This window comes from Lonchura striata, chromosome 9 (assembly GCF_046129695.1).
Source record: "Lonchura striata isolate bLonStr1 chromosome 9, bLonStr1.mat, whole genome shotgun sequence".
Classification (NCBI taxonomy): domain Eukaryota; kingdom Metazoa; phylum Chordata; class Aves; order Passeriformes; family Estrildidae; genus Lonchura; species Lonchura striata.
The window spans coordinates 5,166,606-5,180,575 of NC_134611.1; the positions used below are offsets into that span (position 1 = coordinate 5,166,606).

A 13,970-nucleotide genomic window follows, 5' to 3' on the forward strand; every position below is an offset into this window, starting at 1 on the left:
GGGGGGGCCCTGAGGGGGGAGCGGAGGGGGCGGCTGAGGGGAGAGCTGAGGGGAGAGCCCGGTGGGGAGCCGAGGGGAGAGCTGAGGGCAGAGCCGGGGGCAGAGCCGAGTGGGGAGCTCAGGGCAGAGCCGAGGGCAGAGCTGAGGGGGGAGCTAAGCGGAGAGCCAAGCGGGGAGCCAAGCGGGGAGCCGAGGGGGCGGCTGAGGGCAGAGCCGAGGGCAGAGCTGAGGGAGCCGAGGCCGCGGCGGACGGGGCAGCGGAGGGGGCAGCCCCCGGCCGAGCCCCCGCGCCCGGCGATGCGGAGCGGGGCATGGCGGCCCCGCCGCTCTGCCTGCGCCTGCTGGCCGCCGCCTTCTACGGCCTCAGCTCCTTCCTCATCGTCGTCCTCAACAAGAGCGTCCTCACCACCTACGGGTACGGCGCCGGGGACCCCCCTCGGGACCGGGGTATTACCGCTGGGCATCGGGAATCCTCCCTGGGATCGGGAATCCTCCCTGGGATCGGGATATCCCCCCTTGGGATCGGGGTATTACCGCTGGGGATCGGGAATCCTCCCTGGGATCGGGATACCCCCCCCTGGGATCGGGGTATTACCGCTGGGGATCAGGAATCCCTCCTGGGATCGGGATACCCCCCCCTCGGGACCGGGGTATTACCGCTGGGCATCGGGAATCCTCCCTGGGACCGGGGTATTACTGCTGGGCATCGGGATACTCCACCTTGGGACCGGGGTATTACCGCTGGGGATCGGGAATCCTCCCTGGGATCGGGAATCCTCCCTGGGATCGGGATACCCCCCCTTGGGACCGGGGTATTACCGCTGGGGATCGGGAATCCTCCCTGGGACCGGGGTATTACCGCTGGGGATCGGGAATCCTCCCTGGGATCGGGATACCCCCCCTTGGGACCGGGGTATTACCGCTGGGGATCGGGAATCCTCCCTGGGACCGGGGTATTACCGCTGGGGATCGGGAATCCTCCCTGGGATCGGGATACCCCCCCTTGGGACCGGGGTATTACCGCTGGGGATCGGGAATCCCCCCGGGATCGGAGTACCCCCCCCTCGGGATCGGGATACGGACCCCGGGATCGGGATACCCCCCCGGGAATCGGGAATCCCACCCTGGACCGCTCCTCGGGATCGGGGTACCCCCCCTGGGATCGGGGTACTCCCGCTGGGATCAGGATACCGCTCCTCGGGATCGGGAATCCCTCCGGGATCGGGGTACCCCCCCCGAGATCGAGGTACCACTCCCGGGATCGGGGAACCCCCCCGGGATCGGGAATCCCCCCGTGGGACGGGGATGGGGACCCCACCATTCACTCATTCCCGGTGTCACCCCCCTGTCCCGTGTCCTTCCCAGCCCCTGGCACCCCCCTGCTGCCGCCCCCCGTCCCATCCTCTCTGCTCCCAGCCCCGCGTGTCCCCCCGTGTCCCCACGGCCGTGGGGTGGTGTGGGACCCCCTTGGGGCGGGTGCCCCCCTGATCTGTGCTCTGCTCCCGCAGGTTCCCGTCCTCGCTGTGCGTGGGGCTGGGCCAGGTGAGTGGGACCCCGTGTCCCCGCACGCCGAGTTCTGGGGGGCCGTGGGGTCACCCCCTGCTCTCTTGCAGATGGTGGCCACGGTGGCCGTGCTCTGGGCGGGGAAGGCGCTGCGGGTGGTCAAGTTCCCTGACCTGGACAGACACATCCCCCGGCGGGTGAGACCCCTCCCCAGCACCCAGATCCCCTCCTCGGGCACCCAAATCCTCTCCCCAGCACCCAGATCCCCTCCTCGGGCACCCAGATCCCCTCCTCGGGCACCCAAATCCTCTCCCCAGCACCCAGATCCCCTCCTTGGGTACCCAGCTCCCCTTCCGAAGCACCAGAATCCCCTTCCAAGCCCTTGAATCCCCTTCCCAAACACCCAAATCTCCTTCCAAGCACTTGAATCCCCTTCCCAGGTACTCAAATCCCCTTCCCAGGTACTCAAATCCCCTTCCCAAGCACTCAAATCCCTTCCCCGGGCTCCTTTCCCCAGCCCTGGGATCCCTGCCCCCTCAGGGGCTCTCTGGATGCCCATTCCCGGGATCCTGCAGCTCTGGGACACGTGTGTGTGTATTTGTGTGTGTGTGAAGGTTTCCATGGCGGGTGGGAATAATTCCATTCTGTTTTTATCCCCCGGGGCTGCTCGGGGAGCTGCCGGCTGGCTCCCACAGCTTTACCCCTCTTCTTTGCAGACATTTCCTCTACCTCTCCTGTACTTCGGGAACCAGATCACAGGACTGTTCAGCACAAAGAAACTGAAGTAGGGCCGGGTTTAACGTTCCCTGGGGGTTTCCAGGCTTGCCAGGGAGCCCTGCCGGGCCTGGGGCTCTGGGTGATTGGGCAGGAGCCTCGGGCCCTGCACTTCCCTTCCCTCCTTCCCTCCCTGCCCACGCTGGGATGTGCCACGTGTGTGTTCCCAAATGCTCCCCGCGGGCAGGGAGGGATTCGGGGCTGGCTCTTAACGGTGGGGTGAGCTCTGGGGGTGTCCCTGGGGGTCCCCCAGCCCGGCAGGCTCAGATCCAAGGGGTGTGGGAGCACTGCCATTCCCAGAGGGGAATTCCCCCCTCAGGGCACAGGCAGGCTGATCCCATATCCCTGCTCTGATCCCGTATCCCTGCTCCGTTTGGGATGTGGGGAAGGGGGGCAGCCTCTCACGCCGCTGCTCCTTCCTCCTGCAGCCTGCCCATGTTCACGGTCCTGCGGAGGTTTTCCATCCTGTTTACGATGTTTGCCGAGGGATTCTTGCTCAAGTGAGTGCTCCCGGCCCGGGATGGTCCCGGGGCTGCTCGGGGACAGTTCTGGAGCTGCCCAGGGATGGTCCCGGGGCTGCCCAAACCCAGCCGGGAGGGGAAGGGAGGGAAGAAGGGTGTGGGTGCAGGAGCTGCCACCCCGATCCCTTCCCGAGCTGGCAGACAGGGATACCCTGCTCTGGCCCCCCTTGCAGCACTCAGGGAGGTGCAGGTGCTGTGCCAGCCCCAATTCCTGCATTCCCGGGGTGCCCACAGCCCCTTGCCAGGGCTGGAGCTGCTCCGTGCCCAGCTGAGCCCTTCCTGCCCTGCCCCAGGCAGAGCTGCAGCTCCCCACGAGCTCCCAGCTCCCTGAGGCCAAGTTCTTTATCTTCTAAAAAAATCGTGGAGGTAATTGCCCACAAATGTCTTTGCTCACAGCTCCTGCACAGCTCGGTTGGGTTGGGTTGGGGTTGGGGTTGGGGGTTGGGTTGGGGTTTTCCCCCTTTCCTCAGGAGGAAAAGCTTCTCCCTGCTCAGAGCATTCCCAAGGAGCGAGCAGTGGCTGATGGCATGTCCTGCTGCCTCTTTCCCAGGAAGAAGTTTTCCTGGAGCATTCAGATGACAGTATTTGCCATGATCTTCGGTGCATTTGTGGCTGCCAGGTGAGCTGTCCCCATTCCCATGTCCCAGTGGGAATGGAGTTCCCTGGTGTGTCCCAAGAACAGAGGGATTAACCACTGACTTTCCCCGCCCCAAGACGTGCTCTCTAGTAGGAAAGAATGTTTTCCTGACCCAAATCCCAGCCCCTTCTCCCGTGGTTAACTTTTCCTGACAGCTTGCTGGCTCCACAGAAGGTGGAAGGAGCCTTCCAAGCGTTGTCCCTGCACAGCCCAGAGCTTTAACTCTGGTTTTCCCCTCCCCAGTGCTGACTTGGCATTCGACCTGGAGGGATATATTTTTATCCTCATTAACGACGCCTTAACAGCTGCAAACGGTGCCTACGTGAAACAGAAGCTGGATTCCAAGGTGGGCTGAGCTTTGGCTTCCTTTGGCATTTTGGGACTGGTTCCTGTGAGGTCAGAGTGGGGAGGCTCAACCATCCCATTCCCAAAATCTGTCCAGAGCTGCAGAGGGGCTGGGGACGAGGCAGGGAGGGACAGGACACAGGGAATGGCTTCACTGACAGAGGGCAGGGATGGATGGGACATTGGGAATTGGGAATTGTTCCCTGGGATGGAATTCCCAGAGCAGCTGGGGCTGCCCCTGGATCCCTGGCAGTGCCCAGGGCCAGGCTGGAGCAGCCTGGGACAGGGGAAGGTCCCTGCCCGTGGCACTGGGTGGGCTTTAAGGTCCCTCCCAGCCCAAACCATCTGGAATTCCATGAGATTTCAGAATTGCCACCCTGCAGCTCCTCTGTCTGGAAGAATCCCACCTGGATTGGGCTGCAGGCCCAGTCCCAGTGCAGGGTGAGCAGGAATTGCTGTTCCCACTCAACCCTCGGGTGTTTCCCGTTTGCAGGAGCTGGGGAAGTACGGGTTGCTCTATTACAATGCACTGTTCATGATCCTCCCCACCCTGGCCATTGCCTACGTCACTGGAGATGCACAGAAGGTAGGAGAGCATCCCAAAATCCATGGGTTTTGTGGCACCATCCCATGGGCAGCCTGGGGGGCTGAGGGGCAGCTGCGGGAGGGGTGGTGCCCCAAAACCAACCCAGCACGAGGGAGCTGCAGTTTAACTTTTACGTTAAATTTAAACCCACAGAGTTGCTCCATTCAGGCGTTTTTGTAATGCCTGGGGAATGGGGAAGTGGAGAGCAACAAGAAAACCCAAATATTATTTAAAGATGCTGAGTAACTTTAGAATCAATGAGTTTCTTCAAACTTTTTAAAAATGTCCTTCCCCTCTTGCTGGGGCAGTTTTGTGGGGTTGCCGTGGGGGTTGTGGTGGGTGTGGATGGGGCTTGTGGTGCCCCATCGAGGCTGTGGTCCTGGAGATGTTAATAATATAAATATAAATATAAATATAAATATAAATATAAATATAAATATAAATATAAATATAAATATAAATATAAATATAAATATAAATATAATTTACCTATGGTTCTGTATACATGAAATTTTTCTTTAGTATTACTACTATGATTATTATTATTTGCCTGTGGTTCTGTATACATTGAAATTATTAATTATTATTATTCTTCATATTAATACTGTTGATATTATCACAAATATTAACAATATGTATAGTAATATTATTATACATATTATTATTTATTATTTTTGTTGTTGTTGCACTTGATGTGCAGCTGGCTCTCCTGAGCAACAAATTCCTTTCTCCTGGCTTTGGATTTTTTTGATTTTCCTTTGGAAATGCTCTCCATGTGCAGGGAATTCAGATAAATTCTCTCCTCCAAAGGCTGGAGGTGCCACCCACCCCGGGGGTGGCCCTGGGGCGCCCTGCCAGCCCCTCTGTCCCCCAGCCTGGTGGCTTTGTCCTCGTTAGGAGCTTAAAGCCCAGGATAATGAGCTGGGCTTAGCAGGGGTGGCAGGAGGGGGTGAAGGTGGCTCAGCCCCGCCCTGCAGAGCAGCTCCCGGGGCTGGCTTTGGGATAAAAGTGCTCATTTAGGAGCAGGAGCTGGGCCTGGGCAGGAAAACGTGGCTGTGAGCAGCCTCTGTTCAGCCCGGAGAGAGAAATGGCTTTTTTGGATTTGCTTTTGCCCTGAATAAACTCCTTTCTGGGCTGCACAAAGATGTGCTGTGTGCCGGGGCTGCTGCCAGGAAACTCCGCCTTGGCAGCTCCAGGAAAACCCCCCTGGGAAGGGCTGGGAAGGGCTGGGAAGGGCTGGGAAGGGCTGGGGGCCTTTCCTGTGCCTGCGGATCTGGGAATTCCTGTGGTTCCTCTGGAGGCGTCCCAGGTAACACATCCTGCTCTGTGCAGAATTCCTGGGGGAAAAGGGGCTGCAGGAGCTGCAGGAGGAGCTCCCAGGGCTGCAGTTGGGTGTCCCTGGGAGAAGGGCATTCCCAGCTGCCTGCAGCAGCCCTGGCATTCCCTGCCCAGCTGGCAGGGAGCGAGGGAAGCAGCTCCTGCCCTGTGCTGAGGCTCCTCTGCTCCCTCTGAATCCACCTGGATCCTGGGTGTCCCAGGGATGGAGACTCCCCCACTTCCCTGGCAGCCTTTGCCCCTCTCCAAGTGTCTGCGGGATCCAGAGGGACCTTCCTGAGTGTCCCTGTGTGCCCCTGGCTCCGTGATCCTGTCCCTGGGCACCTTGGCAGAGCCTGGCTGACCCTGAGCTCTCCTCAGGGGTGCTCCAGTCCCTGCAGGATCTTGGTGGCCCCTCTGGATCCAGATGCTCCCCAGACCCCAAAAGCCCAGGGAAAAAGCCCTTCCCTGAAATCCAGGCTGCCTCAAGCCACTCTCAGCAGCATCTCCAGAGGTCACGGCTCCCTTGGGATGAGTGTTGTGGTTTGCAGGGAGTGAATTCCAAAAATGATCCAATTCTGGGGAGCAGCCAGCTGGGAGCTGCCACCCCTAAGCCCCCTGACTCTCGTTCCCTGCCTTTTCCAGAAGGGCTGAGCTGAGTGCTGAGGCTGGAGGTGATGCCAGCGGGGATCCCCAGCCTTGGGATGTCATTCCAGGCTTGGAGTTGGGTTGGTTTTTCCTGCTGTGAGGTGACAGCCGATGCTGGGGGGGGTTGTTCCTTGTCTTGCTGGGAATTCTGTGCTTGCCAAGGCTCTAAAGCTGCTGTTCCTGCAGGCAGTGGAGTACCAGGGCTGGGCAGACACGTTCTTCCTCGTGCAGTTCACGCTGTCCTGTGTGATGGGGTAAGCACTGGCAGCAGGGAAGGCATCTCCATGCCAGAAACTGGGAATTGTGGTGCCCTGGTGCTATTTAAAAGCCATCAGAAATCCTCAGTCCTGCTTGGGATACCCTTCCTGAGAGCTCTGGCGGCTGGAATTATCTCCCACCCTCCTCCAGTGCAGGTTTAGCTGAAAATGTGGGAAAACAAGGATGGGAATGGATCCTGGAATCCTGGAGTGCTTTGGGCTGGGAGGCAGCTGAGGCTCACCTCATTCCCCGAGAGGCAGGGACCCCAGGGTGGCGGGATGAGGATTCCCAAGGTGGTGTCCCTGACGTTGGCTCTTTTCCACAGGTTTATTTTGATGTATTCCACGGTTCTTTGCACTCAGTACAACTCTGCTCTTACAACTACAATAGTTGGCTGCATTAAGGTGAGTGGCATTCCCTGCTCCCAAAAAACCCTCTCGGTTATCCCTTGGGAATTGCATTAACCCCTCATGTTCCACCCCCTGCATTTCCTTTTCCATCAATTCCATTTTCCATACAATTCTCTTGTCTCAGGCTGTTTGTTCCTCCCATCTTGTTCCTTTGCAGAATATTTTAATAACCTATATTGGGATGTTTTTTGGAGGAGATTATATTTTTACATGGATGAACTTCATTGGTCTAAATATCAGGTAAGAGCAGAGGTTTATTTATGACTTGTCAGTGAAAACTGGGGTGAAACTGAAACGATCTGACAGATATAGTGGATTTTTGCCCCCCCTCAAAAAAAAAACCCCATGGATTTGGGATTTTGTACTTGGTTGTTTTGTGCTTGTGCTTGGGTTCTGTGCTTTGTGCTTAGGTTTTGTGGGATGTTCCCAAACTTGGTTCGTTTTAAAGCCAGGAGAATCCACAGGAGTATTTTAGCAGGAAAATTGACTTTTCCCTGAGTTACCAAGCAGAGTCATGGGATTAAAGCAGCAAAGGAAGAACTTTGGGGATTGTTTCACCTGGTGTTTCTTATTATTCAGCTTTTGGAAAAATCTCCTTTCTGGGCTGTGTTGTGGGGGTCGCTCCTGTCCTTTTGAAGGATCCTTTGGGGGTGGAACAGGTCTGGAACGAGAACACCCGGGTTTAGGAGGAAAGCTGGGAATTCTGATGGGAAGGGGATGCTGCCAGCAGATCCCTGTGGGTGGCTCTGCCTTGTCCTGGTGTGTGTGGCTGGTGCAGGAGCCGGGCTGGCTGCCCACGCGTTCCTCAATCTCTTGCAGCATTGCTGGCAGCCTGGTGTACTCCTACATCACCTTCAGCGAGGAGCAGATGAGCAAGGAGTCGGATGCTGGCAGCAAGCTGGATATGAAAGGGAAGAGCTCGGTGTGAGCAGGGAGAGGCTTTTTTTGGGAGCCGACCTCTCCTGCTGGGCAGGATGTGGGGAGGGAGCCGGGAGCCTCGGGGGTGCTCCTGATTTGCACAGCGGAGATTGCTGCCTTCACAAATCCTTGGGAGGATCCATCCAGCCTGCACGGGATGGGATGAGCCTAATTGAGCCTGATCGGGAGGAATTAAGGGGTTTCTAATCAAGGGAGATGGGCACGGGCGGGGCCGGGGCTGGACCCCTGGATCTGCTGATCCCAGCGGGGTGGGGCTCCCTCCGGAGCACGGAATGCCGAGGGAGCCGGCGTTCCCCGGGAGCTGCTCCTGGCCTGGGCCAGGGCCTCCTGGCTGAATCTTCGCTGCTCTCTGGACTTGATTTTTAGCTGTTTTCTCTTTTTTTTTCTGTTTGGTCCATTGACCCGCTTCTCAAGCTGGGTTTGCCCTCCTGGGTTTATCAGAGCCCTGCATCCATCCACCTGTGCCGTTCCGAGGCTCGGTGACATTCCCAGAAGGGTTTTCCTGCCCCGCTGAGCTCTGCAGCCTCCCCGGGATCCAGGCCTGGCTTTTTGGGAAAGCTGCTGCCCTTCCTGGGGAGACCCAGCAGGGAGAAGCTGCTGGGAGCACAGGAGAGCCCAGCTTGTCCCACCTGGCACAGCACATCCAGGCAGTCTGCAGGGGCTGCAGCTCCCACCCCTGGAAGAGGCACAAGGACTTAAATCTTCTTTTTTGGCAAGTACAGGGGTCCCCATAATTCTCATTTTCCATGGAATGAATCCCCCTGGGTTTGTGACCCGCTAAAAGAATGGGAAGTGTAGAACACTGGGCAGTGTTCAAGTGATTTTTAAAGGTTGTCTTATCCAGCACCTCTCTCGAGGTTTCCTTGGGATGTCTTTTGGTTTTAAAAGAATTGTTTTTAATCTTGGTTAAAAAAACTTTTAGTAAAGTAATGTATTTAGAGATTTTTGTACCCTAACAGCTTCTCTAGACACTGATAGTGGGTTTTTTTAAGAAATACTTGCTTAAACTGGAAGTGCTGTTGGGCAAAGCTGCATTTGTTGGAGTTTACTGGAAGCTTTTGGATGGGGAGAGATTTTTCTGTGAGGGTGCAGCTCCAGCCTGGTGTGCTGGGGAAGGTGTGGAGCGAGTCAGCTGCTGCCTGCTCCTGGAGCAATTCCAGAGCCACAATTCCCTCTTTTTTTGTGGGATTTTGTGGTCACTGTAGTGACCAGGGCCAGTTGGGGTGTCCTGGAGCAGCCCCTCAGCACATTCCCCCTCTGAGCACAGTAAAAAAGAAATCCCCGATTATTTTGTCTCCCAAAATTCCAGCAAAACCTCGGCTTTGTCCAGGGTGGGGAGGGTCACAAACCCTTCCTGGGGTGCAGAGGCCCCCCAGTCCCAGCCCGGATGGGGCTGCTGGTCCCTGTACTGGTTTTGTACTGGTTCTGTCCTGCTTCCCAGTACCCAGCTCCTGGCCTTGCTGCAGCATTCCCAAATCCCAAATCCCTTCTTTCTCCCCCGTGTGCTCCGACTCTGCCGTGCTGAGGTCCCAGCCAGGAGGGTGATTCTGCCAGAGGGGTTTTTATGATTTGTTTGGTTTTGAATCTACTGGTTAGATTTGCAGTCCTGACAGGGAAGGATTTTTAAAGCTTATTTTGTCCATGCTGGGATCCTGCTGGATCCTAAACACTGGGAAAGCCAAGAATTCCTCTAACAGTATTTTCTATGCTATTAATTGAGAAAAAAGAAAAAATGTTTTCTATAGAGAATCTATTTACAAAATGAGCATTTTAGTGATGAAACTCTGAATGTATGGCAGGCTGTGGATGTGAGGAATGAGAGCAGAAAGGATTTATGTGCCTCTGTATTTTTGTATTTGCTTCCAATAAACCAATGAACCAAAGCTGCTCCTGCCTCACCCCTCTCTGCCCTGGAGAGGATGGGAATGCTGGGTGGAGGAATCAGGGATTTAGGGGGCTCTTCACAGCCCCCAGTCCCAGCAGGGTGAGTGGGGGGATTCTGGGTTCCCAGCTGTGAATATTCCTTGGGGAGGGATTTGGGAAACATTACGGGCAAGGAAGGAAACAGTGGAAGTTGATCCAGAAAAATGGGTTTTGTTGCCATGGGTTTCACTGCAGAGTACCAGCCACTGCTCTCCCATCCTCTGACAGGGAATATTCCACCCCTCTGGAGCAAAGAAAGTCAGGAATTTCGGATGCAGACAGTAAGTTTAAAAATATTTTAATAAGCTTTTCCAGAATTGCAGACGGGGAAGGGGAGTAAGAGGAGGGAATTACTGACAGTGCAAAATACTGTGTGGAAAAAATGTCTCAACCTCATCTGTAGGGTTTGTGTGGGGGGGGATTTTGTAGCACACTGAACCCTTTGGGAAACCCAAGGATTTCCTGCTGGACTGGGTTCCCACCTGTACAGAAGGCTTGGAAAATGAAAGCAAAGTTAGATTTCCAGGATTTTCAATAGCTTTAGTAGTAGTGCAATGACTTATCGAGTTACAGTGGCTGCAGTTTGAAACATGAACAAAGTATTGTATAAAACACCAGCATAAACAAAAGGTAAATTAGAATTAAATATTCTTATATTCTTAAAGTCTAGCTGAGCATTACATAGTGGATTATGGAATGTCAGGTCTCTTCTAAGTATCACCAAAAAAAAAAAGGAAAGATAAAAAACAAAGCAACGTTCCTGAAAATGTACACAGTGCTGGATTTCACACACGAGCCTGAGACAATTCCTTTGGAAACTTTCCTATGGATTTTTGGAAGTATTTCCAACTTGCAACCGAAAACAAAGAACATCAAAATAAAACTGAAAATAGGATTCTGCTTGTGTGGAACCGTCTTTGAGGTTCTGCTCATAACCAGAGGGGAGAGTTACCAGCAACCTCTGCCTCAGGCATTAATCACTGCACTCCTTAATTAACACAGGCCGTAATGAATGAGCCTCACCCCGAGGCTCTCCAGGAGCAGGGCTGGCAGGCAGAGCTGATCATTCCCCAGGGTTCTGCATCCACAACCCATCCTCATCCCGAGGCTTGGCTCATTCCTGATCACAAAGTCCAAGGAAAGTTCAGTGGAGGAGAAACCAAATCAGCCCAAGCCCTGAGCAGTGGAGTTTGGGTTGAAACATCCATTTCAAACCATTGAGTTCAGCTGGAACCACAAAGAGAAAAAAACCTGCAGAGAAAACAACCAGTGAAGGATGAACAGCACACCTGGGAGGAGGAGGAGGACCAGGGTTAGCAGTGATCAAATGAACAACGATCCCGGATTTTAACACGCCACAAGTGGAGCTGGGCTGAAGAAAACAACCAAACAAAACCAAAATGAACTGGGATTTCAAATATTCCTGATTGCTGGATGTAAATCCTACACCCACAGCTTTCCAGAGGTGCTGCTGGCAGGGTGAGCATCACCCTATTCCCATTTCCTTATGAGGAATTTTTGGTTTTCACACTGGGGTTCTCCCCAGCTCAATGTGAAATTCCTGCTCTCCCTTCTCCAGGGATTTTCTGATTTTTGAGCTCCCAGCTGCATTTCCAGCCAGCCCAGCCCCTGCTGTGCTCCCCGAAACCTGGCAGGGCACAGCAAATAAACCAGGGCACGATGGAGCAGCTGAACCTGAAGAAGGTTCAGCAAACTCGACAATTTGACTGCTGTGAAATTTCTCTGAGGTCCAAACAAAGGGAGAAAGAAAGCAAGGAAATGTGTGCAATGCAAGCAGCATGCTTAACAAAAATTTAAACATCATTATTTGCCATAAAACAAGTAAAAAAAACCCCAAATGTCCAAAATCAAATGCCTCCTAACTATTCTGATGTTAATTATTTACCAGTTTCTGGGAAGAAAATTAACACGTTGGTGATTAATTTTTAACTCCATTGGTTTGGTTTGGTTTGGTTTGGTTTTTTTTTTTTTAGAAAAGACTTCAGCAAAATAAAAGGAAGCTGACATTAGACTCAGGGTATCAACTCTCTCATAAAAGTTTACCAACTGTACAAGGTAAGAAAATTATACAAGCTTTTGTTTTAAGAAAGGACAGTTCAATCAAGACATAAGTACTGTAAAAATCTTTCAAAGGCTACAAAGAAATCTGGAAAAATACAGAATGTATTTCTTTAGCCCAGATAAAGAATATGGAAAGACATCATTGATGTCAACAATTTTACATAGACAAACCTGACCTGGTTTATTTATTTACCTTTTAAAACTTCTATATATAAAAATAGTTGTGCTCATAACTTTCAGGATTCATGAGGGTTCCTTAATGATGGGATGGCATTTTCCTCTCTCCAGCAGGAGTGGAAGTCTCTGTGCCTGCTCTGTCTTGGCTTTTCCTGTTTTAACTTCCTGCAAAGCCCCATATGCTTTGTTCACTTGTACACTGATTAAATGCTGTCTTATACATTAAATGCTGTATTAACAGATTCTTTAATGTATTAGGCTGGGAATATTTTTGCAGCAACTCACTGCTTTGTTCCTTAAATATTTAAGAGCCTTTTATCCCAGAACCGCAGCTGCCAGCTCTGAGAAATTCAATATTTTCCTGCTGCTTTTCAGCACTGAAGAAAACCAAATCATCGGATCTTTAGAAGGTCTCAGGAAACAAAAAAAAAAATCTCAGATTGTTTATGGAACCGGACTTTGGAAGGTAACCCATCAACCCTGAAAATTGTAGACACCCAGAATTTACTCCAAGGAATAAAATCAGCTCCCAGCACTCAGTCATCCAGAGTTTCCAGCTCCTCCAGCTTCCCGTGGGAGTTGGTTTCCTGGAAGAACTCTGAAGCACCCGGGCTCTCCTTCCCATTGCTGTTCATTCTCCTTCTTTTCAGAGGTCTCTCACTCTTCTCTTCCAGCTCAGGCTCGTTCCTTGAGGCCGAATGAGCAAGTTTGGCCTCGCTGGGGAGGTTCTCGGCTTCGTAGCCGTTGGTGTCCAGCTCCGTGTGAGGCGTTTTCTTCCCGCTGCAGGGTCCATTGGCGTGCAGCCCCTCCAGCCTGGCCTCCTCCTTCCCTGGCACCTCCCCTGGGCCGTTGGCAGAGACACCTGGGTGGAGAGAAACCCCGTCAGCAAAGTCAGCAGCAGCCCAGCAGGGTCAGGAAAGCAGATCTGAACTCAGAATCCATTAAAAATCCAGTGTTTTCCTCCTTCTCCTCACTGTGTGGCTGATGTGCACACAACTGACACAGGGAGGAGGTCATGGAAGTGCTTCAAAGGAGTAGAGAATGTCCTGGAATCCCAGGATGCAGGGCTGCAGGTGAGCTCTCCTCACCTGGGCTGGGTCAGGAAAGCAGATCTGAACTCAAAATCCATTAAAAATCCAGTGTTTTTCTGCTGCTCCTCACTGTGTGGCTGATGTGCACACAACTGACACAGGGAGGAGGTCATGGAAGTGCTTCAAAGGAGTAGAGAATAATCTGGAATCCCAGGATGCAGGGCTGCAGGTGAGCTCAAAATCCATTAAAAATCCAGTTTTCCTTCTCCTCCTCACTGTGTGGCTGATGTGCACACAACTGACACAAGGGAATTCATGGAAGTGCTTCAGAGGAGCAGAGAATGACCTGGAATCCCAGGATGCAGGGCTGCAGGTGAGCTCTGGGCACTCTGTGCACTTCCAGGTGATTTCCAGGCTCTGAGGGAGTCCCCAGCTCTCCCCCCTTTCCTGCCTGGCTCCTCTCCCATTCCCATTCTCCCTTCCCAGCCCTCAGGAGGAGCTCCTGAGGAGCAGCAGGAGCTCCCCAGCTCCAGCTCAGGACTCCTCCCAGCCCTGGAATTCCATCTCTGCACGGCACAGGGCACACAGAACTCACCACCTCAGCTAACAGCAAATTCCAAGGGGATTTAACTTCCAGACAAGGCCCCTGCTTAAATGCCAACGTGGAGGGGCTTTTAAAAACCAGCTTTAACCTGAAATAGGCTGTTTGTCTCTGGGGGTGCTCGCCTGGAGAAAGGGAAGCTTTGGGAGAGCTCCGAGCCATTCCCAGGGCCCAAAGGAGCTCCAGGAGCTCCCTGGGACGAGGCACAGGGAATGGCATTC

The 13,970-nt window shown here is 53.5% G+C and overlaps 2 protein-coding genes across 4 annotated transcripts in view; one reads left to right on the forward strand and one right to left on the reverse strand.

The window, feature by feature from the left end:
* Positions 1–262: 262 nt before the first annotated feature.
* Positions 263–9,818, forward strand: SLC35D1 (solute carrier family 35 member D1). The gene is made up of 12 exons (XM_077785304.1): positions 263–415; positions 1,509–1,542; positions 1,614–1,700; positions 2,220–2,287; positions 2,706–2,777; positions 3,349–3,417; positions 3,679–3,781; positions 4,274–4,366; positions 6,515–6,582; positions 6,912–6,990; positions 7,154–7,236; positions 7,816–9,818. Exons 1-12 carry the CDS (start codon positions 312–314, stop codon positions 7,922–7,924), a joined length of 969 nt encoding a protein of 322 aa, XP_077641430.1. The 5' UTR covers positions 263–311; the 3' UTR covers positions 7,925–9,818.
* A 321-nt stretch (positions 9,819–10,139) lies between these two features.
* The window catches only part of MIER1 (MIER1 transcriptional regulator), a 36,417-nt gene continuing 32,586 nt past the window's right edge, over positions 10,140–13,970 (reverse strand). For all 3 annotated transcript variants that reach the window (XM_021535584.2, XM_021535585.2, XM_021535583.2), the window contains exon 13: positions 10,140–12,979. In XM_021535584.2, the coding sequence (XP_021391259.1) occupies positions 12,654–12,979 (326 nt within the window). In that variant the 3' untranslated portion in view covers positions 10,140–12,653. The remainder of the gene's footprint in view (positions 12,980–13,970) is intronic.